General features: G+C 38.2%; 1 protein-coding gene across 1 annotated transcript in view; it reads right to left on the reverse strand.

Annotated features, from left to right (window-relative positions):
- The window catches only part of Lnpep (leucyl/cystinyl aminopeptidase), a 96,767-nt gene that overhangs the window by 38,873 nt on the left and 30,190 nt on the right, over nt 1–27,704 (reverse strand). Inside the window, exons 2-8 of the mRNA NM_172827.3 lie at nt 11,937–12,777; nt 8,654–8,792; nt 7,352–7,483; nt 5,031–5,151; nt 4,279–4,433; nt 1,726–1,839; nt 88–219 (exon numbers count right to left, since the gene is read on the reverse strand). Of these exons, the coding sequence (NP_766415.1) occupies nt 88–219; nt 1,726–1,839; nt 4,279–4,433; nt 5,031–5,151; nt 7,352–7,483; nt 8,654–8,792; nt 11,937–12,777 (1,634 nt within the window). The remainder of the gene's footprint in view (nt 1–87; nt 220–1,725; nt 1,840–4,278; nt 4,434–5,030; nt 5,152–7,351; nt 7,484–8,653; nt 8,793–11,936; nt 12,778–27,704) is intronic.

Genomic DNA, 27,704 nt, shown 5'->3' on the forward strand with positions numbered 1-27,704 from the left:
AGTCTGTAATGTGAATCACGCTGTTTGCTGACCTACAAAATAAGGTTGAAGTCTAGTAAAAGTACATTTCTTTGTGCACAGTGATACCTTAAAATAGGAGAGAGAATCAAACATTTCTTCTATTTGTTCCGAAGACTGAACAGATGATGATATTGGATGAGACGAATTCAAGGAATCTTTCCTCATGGTTTTAAATCGAGCATCTAAGAAGTCTTCATACTAGCAAAAGATAAAGCAGTAGGAAGTCATGACCGATATAAAGGCACAATTGCTACAGAATGAAAAACACCTGGGCTCACTAAGGTGCAGCATATAAACAAATGGAAGTAAATTGTATGCAGTTCCTTAAGCTTAAAACGGCACTGAGAACTGAGGCATGTGAGAATCTGCATTTCTGAAAAGAGAGCATAACTGTAAAATTGAGAATCTCTGACTATCAGAGGCAAATTCCAAATCTGAATATCCAAGATAAATATTCAACAAAGGTTAAAGTAGACTTTTAAAACAGAAATTGAAACTTAGGGCAGAAATGGGGTCCTTACCTTGATTTTCTATTAAAGTGATATATAATTCTTAGAGGTTACTTAAAAGAAAATACAACTCTTATTCTGAAAGCATTGAGAGCTCAGCCAAGAGTGTCCCTAGAATGTATATTAGAATTTAAAGTGTTCTCAGCACCCCCAAGTGGTGAGACTCTGTATTTCAATGTTTAATTAAGTAGCACACATTATTTAAACTACCTATTTCGTATCTCAACTAAAAATTACTTGCAGTCGGAATCAAGCCCTATATACAGAAATGTCAAACTAAAAACTCCCAAGAATACTTCTTATAAATACCTAAAAAATGTATGTAAGCGTCTAAGAGCAAGTCACAGAATTTTAGGGTTGAAGACAATACTATGTGGGAGACTGTCCTATAGTTTGAGAGGCACATGTTTTGTGCTTCCCTTCAGCTACCCAATAATACTTGAATTATTTCAGCAATGCCTATGAAATTATGACCTATGGTGTCTGAAAATCCTTGAGTACAGGAAGTATCTCCAGTCTCTAATGACACACTCACAGCACAATACCTCTCTTTAACAGAATGGTATTCAATCTTTGAAACAAATGCATGGTTTGTATGCAGCAATAGTAATTTATTTGTTTGGTTTTAAAAAAGATTCTATTTTATGTATATGAGTACACTGTTGCTGTCTTTAGAGACATCAGAAGAGGGCATCAGATCACATTATAGATGGTTGTGAGCCATGTGCTTAGAATTGATATCAGGACCTCTGGAAGAGCAACTAGTGCTCTTAACTGCTTAGCCATATCTCCCGCCCTTGTTTCTTTATTTAAGCAACTTATGTTACTTAAGAACTGTTGAAAGAATGCACTCAGTGACAATATAAAAAGCAGTATGAAGCCAGTCTTCATTTCATTTCTTTTTATACAAGTATTTAAGTTATTTTCCAATTTTATCTGCATTCCTTCAAACAAAAGGACCACATCTTATAAAATAAAATGTAATAGTTAAAATAATCATCCTAAAGTAAAAAATAATCATTTTAATGTTTAATGAAATACTTCAATATGCAAGAGTGGGTTTCATTGTCAAGTCTCCAGCATTACTGATTTTAACTTTTTTCAAATTATCTCAAATATGTAGAAAATATATGGTAAATACTAACTTATAATGTGGCTATTCCCTCCTCATAGGACAAAGAAACACAGTACTTACACTGTTGAGCTCTTTGAATATTTTTTCCACAGAGAAATACTCCATGAAAGTGGCAAAGCCTTCATTTAGCCACAGGTCATTCCACCACTGCATTGTAACCAGATTTCCAAACCACTGTAAGAGACAAATTCGTCACCAGCAGGACTCAGGAATTTCTTAATTGAATGGACTATCAGGCTAATTGAAGATAATCAAAATATCTTAAAACAATCTATACCCAGAATAATTAAAGTCTTATAAAAGTTATACAAACTATCCCAAAAAAGAAAGGATTTTGAAAGCTGTATAAATTGATTTTAGAAGTAAAATAAAAAGTTCAACATTTTACCTAAACTGAATGGGGGAAAAAGCAGGAAAGACTATATTTACTTATTAAAATATGTGTGAATTTTTAACATATGCTATATACAACATGTTTTATATAGGTAATGGCTTTTTTTGTTGTTTTTGTTTTTTGTTTTTCGAGACAGGGTTTCTCTGTGTAGCCCTGGCTGTCCTGGAACTCACTCTGTAGACCAGGCTGGTTTCGAACTCAGAAATCCACCTGCCTCTGCCCCTCAAGTACTGGGATTAAAGGCATGTGCCACCACCGCCTGGCTGTAATGAAAATTTTAAGCTGCTTCATTAAAGTGAAACTCCTTAGATAATGAAATTATCTGATCTAATATCAACTCTGTAAGATTACTTTCCAATTTATATATATAAAATCATCCATGACAAGTAAAGATTTTCCTATTGTCAGAGGATCTGCCTGGATTTCATGCTTTTCTTCCATTACCTGAGGTTCAAAACACATGATTCTTTCTGACTAAAATTTAAGTAACATTCCTATAGAAACCTGGCATGTATGTATGTATTCTCTCTCTCTCACACACACACACACACACCGCACAAAAGAAGTCAGAGTAATCTTTCAATGGTTTCTTATATATAGTAATAAGAAGAAGGAAAAAGGTAAGAGACCTTCCTAAATAACATATGTTCAAAATACTTTTGGGTATGAAGATATGGCTCAGCCATTAGCACTTACCCTGCAATCCTGAGGACTTAATTTTGGACCTTAGCACCTATGTAAGAAGCCACCATGTAATTCTCTAAAAACTGTCTGCAATCCCAGTTTTACAGACATATAAACAGGTAAATCACTGGGGTCTGTTGGCTCCCAACCTCTCTAAGATATGAATTCTAGGTTCAGAAAGAGATCCTGCCTCAGGACAGGTGGAGAGTGCTGGAAGAGGACTCCTGATGCACTGTCACAGACAGAAACACACACACACACAGACATACATACATGCACACACACAAGCACACATGCACATGCATGCACCCACATTTGCAAAAAAAAGTGGTCATGGGGTATGCAAATTTGTCAATGTGGTATGGGGCTTATTTCACAACAGTAGCAAAAAATACATTATTAATAAAACAAACAATTACATTTGAGAGTAGCAATCATTTATTTTTCAAAGGTAGTATCTTAAAAACCATTTAACAGGAAGATAAGTTATAAGCCCCAAACAGAAGATAAAATAAAAAACAGATTCTACAGAGTTAGAAGAAATCTCACAAAAGACCACTTTTCTTTCAGCTCATGTATAGCAGTAAGTATATACTTGATATATCAGCTTGCTAAAAAGTTCTTCCAAGGGTCACAGCCATCTATAGATGATGTCTGAGGCAAAGTTAACTGGCCACAGCACTTTCTAGTCTTTCTTCAAATACAGCTTCCTCACAGCTTCCAAACCCACTGAAAAGCATCTCATATTGAGGGCTCAACAGAGATAATGTGTTGGAAATGGGAATGTTCACGAACATTTTTTTCTTCCTTTTTTCATCTTATACAGAGAATTCCTTTACTCTACACTAGGGAAAGCTCCTTCTTCTACATTAATAGAAAACCAACTTGTAGCAGGAAAAAAGAAAAAGAAAATTGGTCCTGACAACTGTGATTCAAGACTCGTTAGTAGAAAGCTGGATATGATAGCCCACACCTATGAAATGGTACTCGAGAGTTGAGTTAAGATAGGAGAGATTTAGTTACACAGTAAGAAGGTTCTGCTTAATAAGGGAGATGGTGTAACTGAGGGAAAACGCTCTATCCTACAAGGTTTCATTGAGAAGCCAGTAGTTGTTAGACATGGCACAGATAAGTACAATTTAGAAAAAAACTGATTTTCCAAGGTTGGAGAATTTAGCTCAATGATATAGCACTGTCTAGCAAACACAAAGTCCTGGGCTTGGTCCCAGCACTGGGATACTAAAAAAGATAATCTGAATGTATAGTTATTCTTCGAGGCTTAATGGTATCACAGCTGTGTGAGTTTGAACAAATCATTTCATAAATTTGTCTTCCTGTAAAATGGGATTATGGCCCACCATAGGGCGTTTATGAGATGAGACAATGGACATGAAATAGCTTAAAGGTGAAATTCTTCCCTTTGTCATTTTATATAATAGCAACACTAAAACCACAAAATAGTAATATGCTTAGTAACATACAGGTATTTACTAAAACTCTAGGGAGTGAGATATAACGGTATGCGTTGGTGATACCTGATGTGCCAGTTCGTGAGCAATGATTTTAGTGACCAGTTTTCTGTCTGCTACTGAAGAAGTTGCATTGTCATACAGAAGAGTCTCTTCTCGGAATGTAAGCAGGCCCCAGTTTTCCATTGCTCCTGCTTCAAAGTCAGGAATGGCCACCAAATCTGGACATGTCAAGACAGAAGAGATCAACTTCTCACCTAAAGAACTCCCTAAGTCAAGACTCTGCCCAGTAGAAGGTCTTTCATGATCCTTAACATGCTGAATCTTCCTGTCCCTACGTCTAAATGCTCGGTACCTGAATATCAGCTGAGGAAGACCCGATCAGCAATTCCACTGTCCCCTAACAAGGACAACGCCAGCCCATTTCTTTCACAATGAATCAGATTAGAGTGAACACAACCAAGCCCAGTCAGAGCCCCACTTTGTTCTTCAGAACCAGTGTCACGCCAAACAAAACTTAAATCTCCTCCTCCCATCTGAACCCGAAATTCCTTCGAAGTTAGAATTTATCAAACTCCATATGGGGCCTTAAGCAAATTTCTACAACCCCATAAACTTAAGTTATCTAAGTAATTCTAAGTTAAGTTCAGATGTATAGATTATAAATAACCGTACACAAATAAAATTTCTACAGCATTAAAAATTTCTTGGTTTTCTTTTAAAAATATTTGGCAAAGGCTTTTTTTAAAAAAATTGTTTATGAAGCAAATCTTTGTTATAAATTGCAATGAAAATCAAAGGAACTATCTAACTCTTACCCAATTTCTTAAGTGGGTACTGAATTTCAAAGTAAGTTTGATAAAACTCAAGAAGCTTTATAGTTGTGTCCAAGGCATGGTGAACTTGACCAATTTTTTCTGGTACAGCATACACAGAAACCTGAAGAGAAACATAATCCATGGTGTAAAGGCAGGTAAGATTAAAATGGCATGCCACTCAGCTGAGCACTGTTAGGACCAGCAAACAAGTCATTTATACCCATACTTACACAAAAGAATTACTTAGTGTTTTAATTTTTTTAAAGCTTTCCCCAATATCTCAAATAAACTACTATAGCACACCTCAGAGCAAAGTATAAGCACTGACCCTAATGTAATGATACATTCTTACACTCTTATAACTCACAAGTGCTCTTACTTATGAATTGTGAAGATGGGTTATATGCAGCACAAAACTAAGGTGTTAATCCTTTTGGTGCCTGTTATTGTGCCTGTCATCCAGTAGGCACTAAATATATACTCATAAATAAATATCAACTTCACTTGTTGGCTTGCTTTGATGGATCATGTAATAAAAAACAGTTGTATCATGAGACACTCTAACTATGATTCAGGTCTCACATTGCTCATTCACTTCAGACTGCACACTCAGAAGCAAATCATAGAATTACAGAGATTACTTAAATACCTATCCTCTCTCTATTTGGAAGATAAGTGCACAGTTTAAGTAATATGATATGATTATAAAAGAAACTGAAATTTGACCAAGTGACACAATTACTCTCAATTCTGGCACACAATTAGGAGAAAGGGTTTTGAAAGTTTTCCTTTCTAATTTTTTTCTTTTCCTTAAAGAACATGTGCTTTTAACTTCTTAATACATAGTTATCATCTGCTCATTATATTTATATCAACCTTATTCTAAAAAATAATAAAACAGTGGAAAATAAACAAAGAGAACAATGTGTCTCAGGAAAAAAAAAAGTCTTTTGCTAGTTTGTGGTCTCAGAGATTTAAACTACAGCCCTACATATATGATGCCAGCACCCCACCACAGAGCTATTTCCCCAGGCCTCTTTTTACTTTTTAGTTGGCCACAGGGTCTCATTAAGTTCTCCAGGCTCAGTCTTGAACTCATTTTGTAGCTCAGGAATGTCTTGAAACTGTGACCCTTCTGCCTCGGCATCCTAAGTAGGTGGGGTTACAGGTCTTCACTACCATGCATACCAGGGGAGAAATGCCTTAAACAATATTTTGGGTTGGGTAAGAGAATATCAATTACTACTGTATGGGGATTTGGGGTGCAGCTCTGTGGTACAAGAGGTGGTTAGCAGGTTTAAGGCTGTAGGTTGAAACAATTTAAAAAATAAAGGAGGAAAAGAAAAACAAACAAATCATATCCTAGTAACAGTCAAATGAAAGCCCCCTGGCAACTAGGCCGTGGCAGTTATAGTCTAAATGCTTTCTTGCCATCTAGTCCAAGAACCCTTTAAGAGACTTTATAACTACAGTTATGACTTGGTAGGTTGAACCCGTTTGTGCCTTTAAGTAATAAAAACAAATACGAGCCAACAAAAGCAGGCCCAAACCTTATCACCTGCAATGAAAAGCAGTAATAGAGCCTGTAGGATCTAAGGGACACACTGGCCTTCCAAAACTGAACACATCACCGAAAGCATAGTGCCTTGCATAAAGAAAGTGTTGAGTTTCTTCCTAATGACTGATGAGATGCACCAGGAGGAAATGAAATCAAATGTGCAAAGTGTACCAGGATGCTTGAGAGACACTTGGGATATGTCCTGGCTAGTTTTATGTCATTTTGACACAATGAAGAGTTAACAGAAAGAAGGAAACCACTATTGAGAAAATGCTACCATAAGATTCAGCTGTAAGGCATTTTCTTAATTAGTGATTAATGGAGGAGGGCCCAGCCCATGGTGAGTGGTGCTATTCCTGAGCTGGTGGTGTTAGTTCTATAAGAAAGCATGTTGGGCAAAGTCATAGAAGCAAACCAGTAAGTAGCACTCCTCCATGGCCTCTGTATCAGCTCCTGTTTCCTGCCCTGTTTGAGTTCCTGTCCTGGCTTCCTTCAGGCTACTGACCATCATATTCTACAGTACAGTTCTAGAAATGTCAGTATAATATGTTATCTTACTATAATTTTCACAAAATAGGAAACTTGAAAACTACTAACTTTCAGACAGCAAATGAATAGTAGTATATATGAGTTAAATGAGAGTGGTATTTCTGGTGTAACATGTTAGAATCCGATCTAAAAGCTTGTATTCATAAGGTAACCACCAAGAACTACCACCACCCTACTATACACCAGCTTTCAGACAATCAGAGTACGGACATACCAGAGTTCCATTTACATCCTGACTCAGGTTCCTCATCTCCCCTACAATGAAAGCAACCAGGTATGTGCTCATTTTCACACTTTCAGAAAACTCATCTTGAATAAGTCCTTCTTCTGCAGGGACCGATGACTTCTATAGCCAAAAAAAAAAAAAGGAAGATGACAGTTCTGTAACTAAAGGATCAATGACAAATACGGTAAGAAATTAAAAATTCATGAAGTAATAAATAGACATTTTAATCTTTCAACACAAATTTCTAGATAATGGTTTCAGTCTCTTCTCTTGATCAAGAAGACACAGAGTATAATGAGAACCTCAACATGACTCTCAATATATTTGTTCCCTGTAGCAATTGTTCTGTCTTCCAACTGTAGCAAAATTCAAATCCTTCCCCATTCCCTACCTCCATAACCTGAGGATCACTGACTTCAAGAGGGAACTGTAGCTAAAACATTCCCTGACATGATCTAGTGCTCCATGGAGTACCCCCAGGAAAAGTTAGTGGAATCAAAAGCATTAAGTCACTAGAGAACTCTGTCACTGACTAAAGGTGAAGAAATGCCAGGAACTCTCAAAATTTCCCAACCATGAATCAGGTTTTGCTTTGGGTTAGTGTGAAGTAGGTGCCCACCTCTTTAAGAGACATATTAAGGTGATGAGTTGACTGTGACAATGAAAGCTCATGCTGTCTGATGGCTATGGGGGTAGATGGTAGATGGTATTGCCTGCTACCTGTGGCTACTTCTCACCTCTAGCCATACAGGTTCTAGGAAGTACCACACCGGCTGCACAAGCCATTCAGGCAGACACAAAAAGAATAAAGTTCTGTTGAGCATAAAACTCTTCTACTTGGTGTTACCCCTACTACCTCCCATGCAACTAACAAGAAAAAGGCTCCTGTTCTTGTCCATTTCCACATGACAATAATCCAGAGTTTCATTAGCCAAAACACTAAGAATGATCACAATTCCATAGTCTCAACAATGCTTACAAGAGCAAATTCATTATGTCTCAAGTCATTTACTCAGCTTATACTGTTTCATAGTGTTAGTATTTGTGCTACTGTAGAGCAGGAAGACACTTCACACTTCTTACGCATGCATTCTAAGCCTTGCAGGGTCTTTTCCTTTCTCAAGCATTCCTCAGACTGACAAAGTACTTTTCTTTCCATTTGTATCTAACTATTTCAGAAAGAATATATACACATATGTTTCTAAATATCCCTACCAATAGTAAAGAGGAATCCAACTGTTCTCAGAGATAAGAGATCTATCCAAATATTGCACCTTCACGTCCCAGTACCTTAGGCATATTTGATAACGCAGTATGGTGCTCATTCCTTGTGATCTTGATGATAAATGTGGCCTTAAATGCTGGTTCATCAAAACAAGGAAAAGCAGATCTTGCTGCCAGAGGTTCAAACTGAGTTGCTGCAAAGTACCTAAAAAGAAATGCAAATTTGGTCCAATAGTTAGAGTGCGTACTAGACAGGGCATCCCACAAAGTACTAGGGCTATGAAGAAAAAAATACATTACAATTCCAGCCTCTAAAACACCTACTATTAACTAAAGGGGTTGAGGGGGGCGAGGAGAGCAGAGGCCTAGAGGGGGCAGAGTCTTCTTGCAGGCTTCAAATTGTATTGCTAACAGTGGAAGCACATTAGTGGGATCAAATGGTGTGAAACAAATTCTTCTGCAGGTGAAGACACTATAAAGAAACTAGTACCCAGCCTGAATGGGTCCTTGAATATCAAGCACACTTGATAAAGCACAGAATTGAAGAGTACACTTGAGAAAGACGGCAGCATAAGGAAAGAAGGCAATACGCGTCTACAAGCTGGAGCAGCTGCTAAGTGCAGTGGGATTCACCAACGGAGAGGCTTGAGTTTCTGATAGAAGTCCATAGGATTGTCATTAGCAGCTACTAACCAGCTGGGTTCACAACACTGAATCTCAAATCTACAATATGCACTTTCATGAAAATAGAAAAACCAGTTGTTCTTTAATAGCATTCTGCTTTCCTCTTTCCTTTTTAGAGATGGTCCTGCCTGTGAAAATCACAAAAAGCAGCAGGGGCTAATGGTAGATTTTCACTCAGGAGAAAGTGATTTCCACTTGAAGACTACACAAGCAGAGTAGCAGGGCGAGCGAGAGGCCTCTCTTATGCCAGCTTCTATGCCATTCACAGGCACTGTGGACACAGCACCCGCTGTGCTAGACTCCACTTTTAGAAGATAAGCAGAAAAGAGCGCTTTGAATTTGGGGTCTACATTTATTAGCTCCATGACTCTGTCCAGTCTGTAACCTACATCTCTGTCTTATATGTTACATATTATGGTTGAGCCAGGTCTCCCTGAACCAAGCCTTAGGGTTTTGCCAGAATCCAGGAAAACTTTACAATAAACTAACAAAACCACCTAGGCTACCTAGGTGGTTCTACATCGATGCTTACTACTAGTACTAGGTAACTACAACTCTCTCCGCACGTAAAGTCATTATGTCTTTCCTGATAAGCATAGGCCCAGTAAAAGCAGAGTGAACTTCATCTGATAACCATGCGATTTCTAAAGCTCATTCCTTTTATTCATCCACTGCCAACATTTTCACCCAGTAAACAGAATAGGATAAAGTCTAATTATATCCCTACTACTCACATTAGAGAGGCCTATTTATAGACAAAAATTATATCATAATGTTCTTCTTTTTGTTTGAGACTGAATCTTAAATAGCCCAAATTGGCCTCATACTCACCATGTACAAACACACACACACACACACACACACACACACACACACACATACGCACGCGCACGCGCCTCTCGACCTCCTTGATCTTCCTGCCTCTACCTCCCAAGTGCTGGGACTGCAACTGCATTCCTCATGCCTGACTATAGATCCTAATGTTCTAAGTCAAAACAAACAAACGAGAAAACTTTTAAGTTATTGTTCAAGCAATATAACAACTATCTCACACAAGTCTATGAGAAGTCTACATTTTGAAGACAATTACAATGTCTTCTCTATTGTGAAACTCGATACCTATTCTTTCCTTGTGACTATGTTTGCTCTCAGAAACACTTGCTAAGCATGCATATCCTCAAGTCAGGACAGGAATTAGCTGGGAGGTGAGTAAGAGAATCTTAAGCACTGGCAAAAACAATGTGCAAAAGAAATGAAGTATGAACTGGGGAAGTGGTTCAATACAATGGAAAGGTCTGGGTTCCCTCTCTGCTCCCTGACAGTCCTGGCAGACTATTATTACTTTATAATAGTAATTTATAAGCACTTTCATCCTTGGCTATTATGAATATATTAGCATTTCTTAGTTTGACAAGGTAGAAGATTAAAGAAACATAAGATGTTCTGAGCAGTTTCTAGTATTTCAGTTCCCAATAAATACTGACTACTGTTATGCTTAGTTGTAGGAATAGAGTGTTCAACATGATAGGAGAATAAGGGCTGTGAGAGAAAACAAAGGCCAGATAATGAAGATTGTCAAAATGTTAGGAATAAGAACTGTAAAATGTTTGTACATCGAAGGTGACCATGAGCACCTCTAGCAGAAACAAGTGCAAAGATAAAAATAGGCATAGATTATGTTGGCAGCAGTGTGGAAAGGAGGCAAAGTTTCCTGACCACAAGCAGTGTCTCTTCAAAGCATTTACAGACATTGTGATTTTTCCAGGCAACAAGAGCATTGGTGGTAAGAAGAGCTGCCTTTCAAGCAAGAAGAAATGTATCCCCCTAATTACTCTATCAATTTAAATATTTAATTATAGTGGGGCCAATATAAAAGTTTCCAGCAAAATTGAAAAAACATACAACATTGCTTAGGATTAATAATTTTCAGACATCCTGAAGGTAAGAATGATCTAAACTTGTATGTACTCTCAAGATAGACAATCATGTGGGTACTTCACTTTAAGAGGCAAGTAAATGAACTTACGTTCTGTTCATTCTAAACTTTCAGTTTAAGATACTATTTTAATTTCTCTATTTCTTAGTTTCAAGGACCCACATTTTTTTAACATAACTCAACCCAGCTCATGCCTAGAATTTACACAACTACACTAAAAATAACTGAATTCTACTGCACAGTATTAATTTTTCTAACTAGGTAGCACTAGGTCCAAAGATTTCGGGGAAAAAAAAATCAGATTAGACGAGATAACTCTGGGGCTTCTCTTAGAGTTCTGCTTGCAATTTTAGAGATTCCACACTCAAACTGACATTTTAAAAAGCGAACCAGTAAAGATTAAGGACATTAAGAAGGATATACATAGGCATATTTCATCCTCTCTTTCTCCAACTCACTAAGTACCTCCTTAAGTCCTGCCTGCAAGTAGATTAGCCCATTCTCCTCACTCCTTACAGCTTCATGGAAGGATGGCAATATTCATCTCAGAAAGCATGAAAAGCTCAAAAGAAGTATATTCTCCCATATTGCCATTCTACTGTACATATAACTTCGTAAATTTGAAACCTCTGAATTTAAAATATCTATGGTGTGACAAAGGGTCCTATTTGCATTGTAGAAGTTACATGCAGCAGAGCACAGAACAAGAACCATTTCAGTTTTACATACTTTTTCTCATTACTTTTATCTGTGTAGGTGATGCCATAAAACCCATAATAAGAGTTAGATATATTTGCTGAATACTCTATCTTCAGGGTATAATTGTGTCCTGTTAGAAGAGGTTCCGGGGCAACAACGGCGATTTGTTCATGATATGGATATTCCAGAATTTCAACTTGTTTTTCTTGACTTGAAACTGCTGACATAAATGTCACTCTTGAAATATTATGTCCTGTGCTATGGAGAATGATATCCCGTGTGTCTTGAAGAGCCTGAAGTGAAATTGTCACAGATCCCCTGAATGTCATTGAGGTTAGGTTTGGATGTAGGCTAAGTTCATAGCATAGAGGAATAATGGCAGTGGGAAGCCTAATTTGAGCCCATGGGAACACTTTCCCGTTTGTAGCAACTGGCTGGATGAGTTCTGCTGACTGGTTTGTTTTGTGGCAGCCTTCTTTGGTAAAGGTACATCTAGGCAGTAGATAAATCACCATGATTACAGAGACCGCAACCACAATGACAAAAACACAGATCACTAAGGTCCTGGCAGAGGGTAATGAACAAGTCCCATCTGGACTCTGCCTGTAGCCTGCTGCACTGTTCCGCAGGCCTGAGCTTCTGTTCATGAAGGACATGCCCAGCAGCTTCGCAGAGGACTCATAATCCTCTTCATCCTCGTCCATCTCATGCTCACCAAGACCTCGCACCAGAAGCCTCGAACCTCGGGGCTCATATTCCACTTCATCGGGTTCCAGAGGATGTAAACAAGGTTCTTTGGCTAAATCTACCACATCTGGCTCTTCTTCAAACATGCTGTTTTCGATCATATTCCTTGGAAGCTGAAGCCGATCTACAAAATTAAGAAATAAAGATAAGATAGAAGTAGGGGAGAGCTCATAAGATAATGTTTCTTGAAAACACCAAATTTAGTGCATTTCTAATCACTTGAGGATTTTTTTTAAACACTAAGACTTTTTTCCATTTCAATGCTATTTGAATTAAATAAAGGTTTTATGGTATTCTTGAATTACTCATTATAAACCCAAGCATATATTTAAAAAAGCACACTACAATCACAATCGCGAACCAAAACTAACAACAACAAAATAAAAACTATTAAGAGGGTATAAAGCTAATTGTTTTTCTAGTTCTAGTCTATCATTGATTTCTCATTGTTGGTAGTCACTGAGTGCATAAAAATATATCCAATGGTGGAAAAGGTTGGTGACTGTACCTCTATTGAAGCTTACTGAGCTGTATAAAGGCTTGAGGCCTGGATCATTTTGGTATGCAAAATATATTTGACTTGAATTTGTTTTCTTTTAATAATTAAAGTATATTAATTTTTTAAGACAGCTGTGATTTCATAGTACTTTCCTTAATACAGTCCTACCCAACCTTCTGGGTCCCTGGCTTGACTTTAGAAGATATTACTTGGCCATCTCTAACTGAGTTTGTCCCTAAACAGCTAGGACTAAGTGGGGCCGAAAGGAAAGGACGACACTCAATGTCTTACTTCTGGGTCTGGACACCTATAATTCTTGGCCAAATACTATAAAACCAGGTTGCTGGTCTCTTTCCTGTGACCCATTCTCCCTCAGGCAAATCATAAACTGGTCTGCCTGCTTCTAGGCTTAAAAGGTAGCTCCTCAAGAGAACGGGCGATTGCTTGGGTAAGATGGCGGGCAGGACTGTGGTAAGGAAACGACTATGGAATCACACTGGTTTTTTTTTTTTTAAATGTGTATACACACACACACACACACACACACACACACACACACACAAGAGAAGGATGTTTCTGGCCCAATGCAAAATAAAAGCAGAAAATAACTTATGAAGTTTTGGTAAGCAAGAAACAGTATCACAGACAAAAAACTTAAAAAACAGGTCAACTACAGTTCAAACACCTGCTTTTTCACCCTCCTGTAGCATTCACAAGAACAGCAGTTTCCATCTTTAAAAGAGAACAAACACCACGAGTGTCAGCATATCTTAAGGCAGGGACGTAGTGGGGGCTTTCTAAGCTATAACCCGCCCCCCTCATACTTGTCAAGAATCACTGAAGAAAGGTTGGAAGAAGCAAAGGGAAAATAATACTACATATCTCTCAATAACTCAGAATTAGGACAGTCAATATTTTACATTAAAAATCACAGCTTTTAAGGGATTTCAAGAGTTTAACAAATTGAAATCATCTTTAATTTGTTCTCACAAGGTACTTTACAGTTAATTCTAATCTTCACAAGAGTTCTATAAAGTAACAAAATTAAATTTAAGGCATGAAAAAAACAAACATAAATGGATTAATTTAATCTTAAAGTTAGACAGGTATTTAATTGTACATTTCAACCCAGATCTAAAACAATTTATTCAAATTTTAATCTTCTCATTAATGTAATGCATCTTCTGACTCATGTTAATTTAATGAAAGGGAAGAGCTTTTAACAATTTGGTATCTGGTAATGAAATTAAAAATATTATTTCATTATAACTGACATTAGAACATAACTGACATTACTTAATATACAGGAAAACATAGTGCTCAATAAAGAATAAACAGTGGTAACTTATAACTCACAAAATAAATGCACACTACTCATATTAGAGTAAAGTTTACAACTGCTACTCAAAGTACAGAATGAAGACCACAGTACCCGTATTACGTCACACCTTCTTACAAAAGCAGACTCCTTCCCTTCCAGGCAGGAATTTCAGGAGATTACCCAGTGATCTGCATGCATGTCAGAAGGATTGATGGAATCCTACAGGCACCAACCACACTATTCCTAGATGTGCTCAGACCATAGCAGACTGTCTTACCCTAAGAACAAGTCAGGTGAAATCTCTCCCCGGCAGGCCTTTTTTTACTTAGTTCCTCTGCCTGGATGTCATGATTTCCTCTTCCTTCATTCAGTCTAGTACATATCTGTTATTGTGTAACTAAACTCACTAGAACATTGTCAAGAGAACTCATTTCCTTTTAAGAGTTAACTGTCATTCGTACTTTTGTGCACTTCTGATTTAGAGAGAAAAGAAACTAGAGTAAGATGGCCAACCATTTTCTACTTCTCCATTATGAAATTGGTAAAAATTATGCTACCGAGAAGTACCTAAAGAAATTAGGACATTCAATACTCAACCTCCTTAGTCATCAGGGAAATGCCAATCAAAACTAACCCTGAGATTCTACCTTACACCAATCAGAATGACTAGGATCAAAAACTTAGCTGATTCTGGTGAAGATGTGGAGAAAGAGGAACACTCCTCCATTGCTGGTGGGATTGCAAACTGATACAACCACTCTGGAAATCAATCTGGTGTTTCCTCAGAAAACTGGAAATAGTTCTACCTGAAGACTCAGCTATACCACTCCTGGGCCAAAAGATGCTCATATAACATATAACATATAACAAGGACACATGCTCCACTGTGTTTATAGCAGCCATATTTATAATAGCCAGAAGCTCGAAAGAACCCAGATGTCCCTCAACAGACGAATGGATACAGAAAATGTGGTACATTTATACACATTTTGAAAATGGAGTACTACTACAAATGGAGTATTATTACTCAACTATGGATGGGAGAAGGGAAGGGGAGAGAAAAAAGGGGGAGGGGAGCAGGACCAGAGAAGAGATAGAAGAGATAGAAGTCCAGAGAGCCAGGAGAACTAGTAGAAATAAGTAGCGGGTGTGTGTGTGTGGGGGGGGGGGAGGATGGTGAACTTGGGGAGCCACTAGAAAAAGTCCCAGCCTCCAGGGATGAGAGAGGCTTCCATGACCCAAAGGGGATGACATAAACCAAAATACCCAACAGCAGGGAGACAGAACCTGAAGAGATGACCTCCAGTAGATAGGCACGACCCTCAGTGGAGGGATGGGGCCACCCACCCATCTCAAAATTTTTAATCCAGAATTGTCCCTGTCTAACGGGAGGCATTTGGTTCTGTCTAAAGGAAAGGCAGAGACAAAAATGAAGCAGAGACTGAAGGAAAAACCAACCAGAGACCACTCTACCATGGGTTCCATCTCATCTGCAGACAGCAAACACTGACACTATTGCTGATGCCAAGTTGTGCTTGCAGACAAGAGTCTGGTATGGCCATCCTCTGAGAGCCTCTGCTAGCATCTGACTAAGACAGATGCAGATACTGACAGCTAAGCATTGGACTGAGCCCCGGGACACCAATGGAAGAGTTAGGGGAAGGGCAGAAGGACCTGAAGGGGATTGCAACTCCAGGAAGAACAACAGTATCAATTAACAGAACCCCTCAGAGCTCCCAGACACTAAACCATCAACCAAAGAGTATACATGGGCGGGTCCATGGCTCTAGCTATATATGTACCAGAGGACTATCTTATCTGCCATCAGTGGGAAGGGAGGCATTTGGTTTTGTTGAGGCTTGATGCCCTAAAGAAGGGGGATGCTAGAGGGGTGACACGGGCGTGAGTATGTGGGTAGGAGAGCACCCTCTTAGAGACAAAGGGGAGGGAGATAAGGTAGGGGGTTCGTGGAAGGGGGTAATATTTGAAATGTAAACAAATAGAATGATTAATAAATTAAAAAATAAAAAGATCTATTTGAATAAAATTTCTACTCATTTATAGGTGTGGATTTAGCAAGTAGCCACCTGCCCATTCCCTGTCAATGGTATGTGTAGAGAACAGTAGTTACAATATCTTGGTTTTGTTTTTTTTGTTTTTTTTTTTTGTTTTTTTTTTTTTTAAGAATTTAATTTTCTAAACTTCCAATATTGTTCCCATTGCCTTGTGATGGTTGGTTTCAATAGATATTTTGGGGTTTATTAATTACTGCTCTAATGTTGTGATCAACATCAAGAACAAAATCAATTTGAAGAAATGGTTGGGGTTTTTGGCTTGGGATCCAGAGGGTTGAGTCTCCTTTAGCTGGTAATTATGTATGACATGCCTACAGAAAAAGGAAGAGAAAGAGAAAGGGAGCAGGAAGTGGGATGAGGCTATAAACTCAAAGCATCCCACAGTGATATTCTTTCTCCAGCAAGGTTCAATCTCATAAAGGTTCCATAACCACCCAAAGAGCACCACCATACGGGGACTGAATGTTCAAATAGGGAAGCTCGTGGGTGTCACTTCTTACTCATTCCACCAAAAGGGTCATTTCATTCATGCAATCTCACACTGAAATATTATTCAAAATTGTTTGTAAGCCCTTAATAAATTCTTAACCTTTCTGATGTGTTTGCACTCCTATGAGAGATAAAATTATGCCCCTTAAGCATCTTGCTCACCCTATGCTAGATGCAATCATGAGCTCGAGTCAGCATGGCTTATTCAGTAAAAGTCTCTTATTGGGTAATATTAGTGCTTAATATTAGGGCATCACCACTCATCTACTAGGATCCATCAGAACTTTTTGAGTCTGAATGCTGTCTTAAGGTTTCTATTGCTGTGATAAAACACCACATTTAAAGGAACTTGGGAAGGAAGGTGTTTATCTTACAACTCTGAGGTCACACTCCATCACTGAGAGAAGTCAGAGCAGAAACCCGAAAGGAGAGACAATGGAAGAGTGCTGCTCACTGGCTCCATCTTCCGGGCTTGTTCAGTTATTTTAGAACCACCTGCCCAGGGTAGCACTAGCCACAATGGGCCCTCTCATATCAATCATCAATCAGAAAATACCCTACAGACTTGCCTACTGCCCACTCCCATGGAGGCATTTTTTTGATTATGATTCTTTCTTTCCAGATGACCATACCTTGGGACAAGTTGACATAAAAAAAAAAAGACTGTTTAGCCATGACCTGTTTAAAGCCAAGGAATATTCAACAGTTGATTATTTGCCCTGTCTTCATCAAATTTAAGAATTGGCCAGTCAGCACTCTGCCAAAATGCAAATAACTTATTTTTATAATTAAACCTCATCAAATTCATATTTACATAAAACGTTACCCATCCAGTAGTAAAGCACACCAAACTGCTATATTTTACTGAATATTAGAAGAACACAGTTTTGATCTATATAATCATCTTTATCTAAATACCAACCTGATGGAACCTACTTTTAATACAGGCCAGTCAAAAGACATCACTTTAAACCTGGTTTGTTTGTTTTTGAAATGTCTTGAATCTTACATCAATACAATTTGATTTTAGCATGATTATAAGGTTACTCTATACTGGTATTGGGCTTATTCCTTCTTTTAAAAAAACACCAAATTCCTATATCAATTCCCTCCCCTTTCAAAAAATAAAAGAAACCAAAAAGAAAGTGAAGTTTTACGAGCACATATATAAACAGTAAAGGCATGATTTAATTCGCAACTATCAAGTCCTACAAATTCATGTTGGCCAGGAAAATGAAAGGAAGGGAAATCAGACCCCGAGATTAAGAATACGGGTTTTCAAGTTTGTCTTTCTGCAGTTTTCTTCATTTCTTTCTGACCCTCTCTGCCCCACCCTATGAAAGAAAGCAGTAAGCACAGCACATGGACCATGATATATTTAATGTTTGCCAGATAGCTGCTTAAAAATGTTTAACTAGCAGCATAAAATAGAGGTTACAGTTTCATTTTCAGATGAATGTTTGAATCTTGGCTCTTATAGACTTATTCTTTTAGTCTCAAGTCTCCTACCAAAAATGTAGACACCATGATTTTATAAGATTGCATTAGGACTATGGTAGCAAGTCTTGGGCTTAAAAGAACAATGCAGACAGATGATTAAAATACTAAATCATAATTTAAGTCATACAGTAGCTGAAACCACCGAAAGGGAAGCAAGTCAGAGAGTATCAGTTTCTAAGTGGGGGTAGAGGAAGATGGACAGCCCAGGAAAGTAAGATAGAACAGATGAGCAAATCCGGAGAAGAGCATGCCGAAACCAATGGTTTTCACATGGTTTTATATGGAATAGGACTGACAGTATATGTATGTAAAAGACCAGGTAAAACTAGGGCTAGAAATCTCCCCCCGCTCCCCAGTCCCTGTATTTGGCAACTAAAAATTTAGGAACTTTGGCAAGATGGGCTCTTGGTGGGAAGATGGGAATGCAAGCCATATTCCAATTTCCCAAGAAAACAATGAGCAAGGTACAGGCTGTTTATTGAAGAAAAGCACAGGCATAATGTTTAAAAATATATATGGTGTAGGTAGGAAAGTGAAATCCTTTGTTTTTGTTAGTGTGTGTTTAAGGTGGAAGCAGCAACTTAAACATGATTTGGTACGGGAAAGGAAAAATAAGGAAAATAAAATGAGGAGGTGGAGGAAGTGCTGAGGGAAACACAGGGACAGCATCTCAGAGGACTCAAGGGAGACAAGAACCCAGGAAGATGATCATGACTGAGCCTGGAGGGCTGGAAGTGAAGACTGAGAAACATCACATCCCAGTGGAGACTCACAGACAACCTCAGTAAACTCTGTGAAAGGAGATACAAGTCTAGACGCCCAGCACAACATGCAAGAATGGAAAAGGCAAAGATATCTGAGGAGAATAATAAAAGACAGGTCCCAAAAGAGGATCAGAGAGCTCTGACTCACGAACAGGGTACAGATGAAGTATTCACATAGCCCTATGCTTACCAGCCCAGGCCTTAAGAGGAAAAAAAAATGTGTATTTTACCACAATTAAAATAGAAAAATAGACAAAAATTAAAACAAATAAGAAACAAATCGTGACTCCTGAGCTTCAGAAGCAGGAGGATATAATAAGAGGCCAAGGAAGTGTTTGAGGAGAGAGGAGTGTTGCTCGCAAGAGAATGATTAACAAAGGTGCAAACCATGATAAATAACATAGCAAGAGACTTGCGTTAAAAGAAGCAAACTTTCCGTAAGTACAATCCCTTTAAAAGGCTATCTCATGTTCTGGGATAATGAAATCGTATGTATTTTAAATTAACATGATAAAGTCCCCCCAAAAGCATAATACCTAATTATAACAAATTTTCCTGGAAGATACAAGGCTCACTATATTTAAATGAAGCTATAATAATAAATAGCCATTGTTTTGCTTCTGAGACCACTCCCACATGATCTACTGATATAAAACCAAATGCCGTAAACAGAAAAGCATTTACATAATGTATTCTAGACTATCTCCAGTTGGAAACTCCATTAATGTTCTTTTAACCCAATGTGCTTCTTTCATGGAAAAGAAAGTATATGGCTGCAGACATAAAGCAAGAAGATCATGGAGAAATTATTCTGCCATGGGGGAACCAGGATTGACTTTTCCAAGCTGAGTGGCAGCGGCTGGCATACACTTCTTGGTCTTGCTATTTCTAAGGCTGAGGTAGGAAGATCCCCCAGGGATAGAAAGTTAGCATAGGAAACACAGCAAGATCGTTTAGAAAGAAGGAAAAAAAATGAGGAAGAGTTGGAGGGATATCTATATATATGTACATACATATATATACACGTGTATATATATATATGTATATGTAACTACTCTTGTTAAAGTTCATTTCAACACATTAAAATTGCTGTGCAAATCAGACAAACCTTGATGGTATTATGCAGTTTTGTTTTAGTTTTTTGAGGGTTTTTTGAGACAGGGTTTCTCTGTATAGCCCTGGTTGTCCTGGAACTCACTTTGTAGACCAGGCTGGCCTCGAACTCAGAAATCTGCCTGCCTCTGCCTCCCGAGTGCTGGGATTAAAGGTGTGTGCCACCACGCCGGGCGGTATTATGCAGTTTTAGTTTAGTTAATTTAGTACAAGATTATACCTAATCATCTGCACAAATGATACAAGTATTTTCACATATTAGACAACAGACAAATCAAGAATGTGACCTCTAAAAGAAAAAAGAAGTGGATATGGATATAAATTTAGGACAGGTAATTATATTGATCCATTTCTGACTCAGGGCAAGACCATCACTGCCTCCAGGCCAGACTGTTGATAACTACTATAAGCCCCTACTGCAGGTGTTTCAGAACACTGCCGTTGAACCACTGCTTGACTGCCCACCAGAAACCTCACTTCCGTAAAAAGCAGTCCCTTGAAGTGCCTCTAGACAGTTTCTCTTTGCTGTCTTGTCCACTGCAGTCTACCACAGTATAGCTAATAAGGTCTACTTCTGCATTTTCCTTTCTTGGTGAATTCTTTCTCTATCTAAATGACAAAACTGTGACCTTTATTCTACATAGTACTGAGCCCCAAATAACTCTACTTCTCGGCCTTGGGACCATTTTCTAATAGCAGAATGGCAAGCTGGAGTCCAAAGAGAACAGGACGGGCATACAAAGACTGTAGCAAGAGAGAAAAGGAGCCAAGTGCAAGGGGCCACATAGGCTTGTGCAGAACTTCCTGAGAGTCCTTTGTCAAATGCAGCACACAGCAGCACAGGCCCATAATAGAGAGGGAACAATATCCCTGAAAGGAAACAGAAGTACCAGAGGTCAAGCAATGTAGGGAAGTGCCAACAGTACAACCGAGGCCCAGCAAGAACCCGGTAATACCTCTGGCATCAATTTGAAACACTGGGGAACAGAAGTCACATTCTCAAGTAAGGTCGACTGTATAAGCCCTATGGAAATCCACAAAAGAAAAATAATTTGAAAATGAGTCTTGAGCAGGTAGCAAGACCTGAGAATCGTCCAAGGATAAAACCAAGCCTATAACCAGGTGATCAGAAATTAAGCTTCCTTTAAAATACCAACACTCCAAGAGGGAAAAAACAAAACAAAAGACAAACAAACAAACAAACAAACCCTCTACACTATTTCTTCAGTATTGTCCAAATGTAATTAGAAAATCACTGGTCATTCAATTACACAAGAAAATATTACTCATAAGAAATCAAAAGTCAGTTGCTACACTTAACTTTTAATGCAGCTACTGTAAATATGTCCCAAAACATAAAGGAAAGGGGCTTTAAAAAGTAAAACATAATTCTATGTGAACAGACAGAATTTTACCAGAAAAACTGAAACTATATAAAAGGGACCAGAGGACAGGGAAATGGTCAATGGGTAAGAATACTTGCTACAAAAACATGAAGACCTGGGTTTAAATCTCCAGTACCCAAGTAAAATAGGTGGCTGTCACTCACATTCCTGTAACCCCAGCACTAGGAAGAGAAGACAGGCTGAGCCTAGCAAAAACTGTGGGCATCAGGTCAATGAAGGACCTTGTCTGAAAGGAACAAGGTAGGAAGCAACAGGGGACACACAGCATCTTCCTCTGGCCTCTGTACATGCCCATATGTACACATCTGCTTCATCTAACACACACACACAGAGGGAGAGGGAGAGGGAGAGGGAGAGGGAGAGGGAGAGGGAGAGGGAGAGGGAGAGGGAGAGGGAGAGGGAGAGGGAGAGGGAGAGGGAGAGGGAGAGGGAGAGGGAGAGGGAGAGGGAGAGGGAGAGGGAGAGGGAGAGGGAGAGGGAGAGGGAGAGGGAGAGGGAGAGGGAGAGGGAGAGGGAGAGGGAGAGGGAGAGGGAGAGGGAGAGGGAGAGGGAGAGGGAGAGGGAGAGGGAGAGGGAGAGGGAGGAGAGGGAGAGGGGAGAGGGGAGAGGGGAGAGGGGAGAGGGGAGAGGGGGAGGGGGAGGGAGAATTAGGGAAGGTCAAACTAGGCCACTGGATAACTGTAGTACTGAAATGTTCAAGAATTAAAATGAAAATGAAAATCAATGAATAAGACTTAACAGCAACTGGAAATAGTGGGGAAAAAAGCCACATGATCTTGACAGGCCACTAAAAATTACCAATTTAAGGAACAAAGGGATGCAATGCTGAAGAAAAATGAATACTACATCAGGTATTTGTGGGTTAATATCAAATACTATAATAAGTTAACAAGAGCCCAGAAGACACATGTGAAAATGAGACAGAAATATTTGAATAGTTAAAATTCCCAATTTAATAATAATAACCCAAAATGTTGAGATTATCCACAAGAATAAATTAAAAAGAATATTGTACTAGACACTTCATAGCCAAACTCCTAAAGCAAAGAGAAGCATAAACACTTTAAAGGAGCCTCAAAGTGCCACACTATCTTTAAGGGAAAACAACACTAACATCAACAGTTGGGCCAGAAAATAGTACAGCATTTTTAAGGCTAAGAGTAAAACTATGATATCAACTTTGCATCCCATCCACAGTTACAACATCCTTCAGAAACAAGGATAGTGTGTAAGCACTTTCAACATAGATAAAAGCTGACAAAATTCATCTCAAGCAATTATATACTATAAGAAGACTTTTAGAGCAGTCGTCTTAAAATGAACAAAAATAATATCAGACCTATCAGATATCTCGGAAGGAAGAAATAACATTTGTCCATAATTTCCTTAAAGAAAATGTTTAAAGTAAGAAATAACATTGTAGATATTTGTAAACTATGTAAACAAAAGCTACAAGAGGGATGTTGGGAAAAGAAGTGGGGTGATGGCAGAAATGTGGAAGAAGCTGAATAAGAATTCAAGTGTGAAATGAGGAGGACAAATGAGTTATTTCAAGAAAAGAAGCAGGAAACAAAAAGGGTTAAATGTAAAATGTGAAGTTATTCAATGTACTCTGTACATAGACTTCAGTAAGTTAAAAATGAATCCTATTGGCCGCACAAAACTGGAAAAAAAATCCATGAGATGTATAGTTAGCAAAAAATATAAAATACTAAAATTAGATAATATAAAATAAAAAATTAGAAAATACTAAAGAGAGAAAATAAGTTACTAAAAAAATGCTCATTGACCCAAAAGATACAATGTAAGAGAAATAAGAGGAAAAAATGCAATATAAGAAACAAAAGTAAAGGGTAAATTAAAATATGATAAAATGGTAAGCTCAACCTCATATACAATTAAGGTACTTTTAAACATTAAATTTGGAACTAAATTCAACTAAATGCTGTTGGTAAGGCATATTTTAAATTTAAAGACACTGACAAGTTAACTGCATAGAAATTTTATAATCTTAAAATTCAATAATGTTACATGCCCTTCTTAGTTATGTGTATACTTAAATACAGAGTTCCCAAATCCATCAGGAAAATGAAATTCAAACAGCAAAAGAATTATCAATCATCATGGCTGAAGAGTCTATCACTATATAATTCACAGGGCAAGAAGACAGGTCACAGAAGTATAGTCACAGGGCTATTAGCTAATTCTACTCAACTGACACTGTGCTGGCTAGTTCTGTGTCAACTTGACACAGCTGGAGTTATCACAGAGAAAGGAGCTTCAGTTGAGGAAATGCCTCCATGAGATCCAGCTGTAAGGCATTTTCTCAATTAGTGATCAAGGGGGAAAGGCCCCTTGTGGGTGGGGCCATCTCTGGGTTGGTAGTCTTGGTTCTATAAGAGAGCAGACTGAGCAAGCCAGGTGAAGCAAGCCAGTAAAGAACATCCCTCCATGGCCTCTGCATCAGCTCCTGCTTCCTGACCTGCCTGAGTTCCAGTCCTGACTTCCTTGGTGATGAACAGCAGTATGGAAGTGTAAGCCGAATAAACCCTTTCCTCCCCAACTTGCTTCTTGGTCATGATGTTTGTGCAGGAATAGAAACCCTGACTAAGACAGACATCTACTGAGCTAATTCTACAGAACTTTGAGGCAAACAAATGCAGAATACACATGAACCACTTAGCAAGATGGAATAAAATAAGTATCAGTACATTTCAGAAATCTATATACTTGGTATTATTGCTGGTGGAAACAGTAGTGGTGGTGGTGGTGGTGGCGGTGGTGTTAGGGATTAAACACAGAACCTCATAAATGCTAAATAAGCAAAAGCTCTACCACTAAGCTACATCTTATAATGGAAACAAAAACTCAAGCAGCAAATTTCTAGATATTTGGAAAAATAAAATTCCAAACAATCACTTGTCAAAGATACCACAAGGAATTTAGAAAACATTTAAAGCAAACAATAAAAGCATAAAATTCCTAGTTTTTTTTTAATGCCTAGAAAAATGTTCAAAACTAGTTAACAGAACTTTTCATTCCAAGGAGCTCAAAAAACCTAGTAAATCAAATATTAGTAATTAGAAGAGGAAATAAAGAAAGAGCAGAAACCGGTGAAATACCAAACAGAAAACAACAGGAAGTCAGAGCAAATTGCCACTGAGGGGTAAGGTAGGCAGGGCTTTGCTTCTAAATCCTACAAACTGACCTAAAAGTCCAAACATCTCAAATACTGTGCAGCAACAAGGCAAATCAGAAGTTCTAGGTCAGAGACAGCATTTGCCCTTCTCTCAAAGCATCTGGCAACCAGAACCAGCTAGTGGCACTGCCATACACCCAAGCCAAGAAAGTACACCTCCCACCCTCCTATCTCCCACTCTCTCCATCTATCTCTGTATTTTAACTTTTGTAACTTTTTATTCCGTAAAAGGAAACTGTGTTCCAGTACATTTAAAAATTTTAACTGGGTAGTTTTGAATATGAAAAGTGAAAGGGACTTTGTGATGGTTTGTATATTTTTGGGCCAGGGAGTGGCACCATTTGGAGGTGTGGCCTCGTTGGAATAGATGTGACCTGGTTGGAGTAGGTGTGTCACTGTGGGTGTGGGCTTAAGATCCTCACCCTAGTTGCCTGGAAGTCAGTCTTCCACTAGCCATCTTTGGATGAAGACGTAGAACTCTCAGCTCCTCCTGCATCATGCCTGCCTGGATAATGCCATGCTCCCACCTTGATAATGGACTGAACCTCTGAACCTGTAATCCCCAAGTAAATGTTTTTTATAAGACTTGCCTTGGTCATGGTGTCTGTTCACAGCAGTAATACCCTAACTAAGACAGGCTCCTTTGTATGCATCTGCTTTAAAATTCTTACTTCATTTGGTAACCACAACTCTTAGGCCCATTTTGCAAATATATGACCATCCTACACAGAAGTTTAGGATACAGCTATGTGTAATAATCTCCATAGCTAGTATCTTTGCTCTGAATCTTAGAGACACACTGTCCAAGCTGATACATAAGCTAACTAAATCAGATCTTGTTTCAGCTGAACTTTTAGAATTTCACGAAGCACATGCCATGCACAGTGCTCATCCACTCGATGGACTCTGAGACCATAGGTGTTCCAGACATTGATTTCTCTGAAGGTCTCTGCAGGGTGCATGGCTGCCACAGCCCCTCCTCGCTTCCTACTCCAGCTCTTACTCTCCTCATACCATAAATCGTCCTTCTTCAGCAGTTATACCAGTCCAATATTTTTTTCATATCTCTGGTTCCTTTTAAAAATCAATCCAACTAACTGTAGAATTTCTTTCTGTGACCAGTTCTCTTCTACTGCCTAAATGAGCATAGCATAAAATACAAAATACATAGTTCATAGGAAGAAAAGGGTATAAATACTATGGCAAAGAACTGTTATAGGCCCTAGAAGTTGATAACCATGATTTCCATAGATAGTACTGTCACATAATCCACTTTACCTTTACAGTAAACCTTCTGCTCAATCAAGGAAAAGCAACTTAACTTTTAGTAAACACCACATTATTATTTTAAATTAGTCCTGCCAACTTGAAAGATTATCTAGCATGGGCTTACTTCCTGGTAACCACTGTACATGGAGTTTTGTTTATAATTAGATGTGCAGTGCTAATTATACCCGCAGTCCTCCCAGTGTTCTATGGAGGATACAGGGAGAGTCAAAAGATTCATTCCAGAATCATGAGTCACCTCCCTCCCCACAATTCACACCACAAACCACCTGTCAAACTGGGACACTGGAAACTGTACAGGGAACTTGTCTATATGGCAAGTTTAGGGTTTAGATTTAAACTTTTAGAGTTTAGGGCAGAATATAAGTTCCAAGTCTACACTGTATTTAGTTCTAGCATAATGAGCATACTTTAAAAATTGAAGGAAGTAAAATTAATAAAATTCCAAGGACTAGTTTACTCTGTAGAACAGGAAGTTTTTCTATGTGAACTGTACTTAAACATTTTGCTTCACTCACAGATAATTCTTTGAGGGAAAGAGTCAGGTCATTTGCCTTGTTAAATGCTGTGCCCAAAAGAGGAGAAGCCTGCAATAACACCTGAAATAAAAGTAGCACCCAACACATTAAAATTAAGTCATAATTATTGAAGGTGACACATGTCTATGCATTAATTTTTCGAAGACTGAACCTAGATTTACTGATACTTGGGGCCTGATAGAGATCACATCGTAATTATGACAATAGCAAGCTCCTTCTAATACCAAATCTTTTTTTTTTTTGGTAAAGATTTACTTATTTATTTTATGTTTTATTTATTTATTTGTTTATTTAATGTGTTATTTATTTTATATGGGCTGGAGAGATAATTCAGTGGTTAAGAGCACTGACTGCTCTTCCAAAGGTCCTGAGTTCAAATCCCAGCAACCACATGGTGGCTCACAACCATCTGTAATGGGATCTGATGTCCTCTTCTGGTGTGTCTGAAGACAGCTACAGTTAAAAAAAAAAAAAACAAAAAAAAAAACCAAAACAAACAAACAAACAAAAAACCCTAGGGATCAGGTGTACCTAAAGCTAAGCTCATTTGCCTTTACACAACTAAACAGGTAATTTGCAGCTGTAGTTTTACAACTGTAATTTGTAAGAAGACAATTTAACTTTACCTACTTTTCAGACTTTTCTGGTTAAAATAACCTATAGGGAAACATTACACAGACACCAAGTATAATTTACCAATCTGATATATTGATTCAATAAAGTTTCTACCATTTGCAAATTAACTATTGTATTATATGAAGAGCCTATTTACAATTTCTATTTTCTGTAGTTTTGTACACTATGGGCAAAAATTAATACTTCTATACTAGAGAGAGAAACACAAAGATGAATTCCTAGT

The sequence above is a fragment of the Mus musculus genome, chromosome 17 (genome assembly GCF_000001635.26).
Source record: "Mus musculus strain C57BL/6J chromosome 17, GRCm38.p6 C57BL/6J".
NCBI lineage: Eukaryota > Metazoa > Chordata > Mammalia > Rodentia > Muridae > Mus > Mus musculus.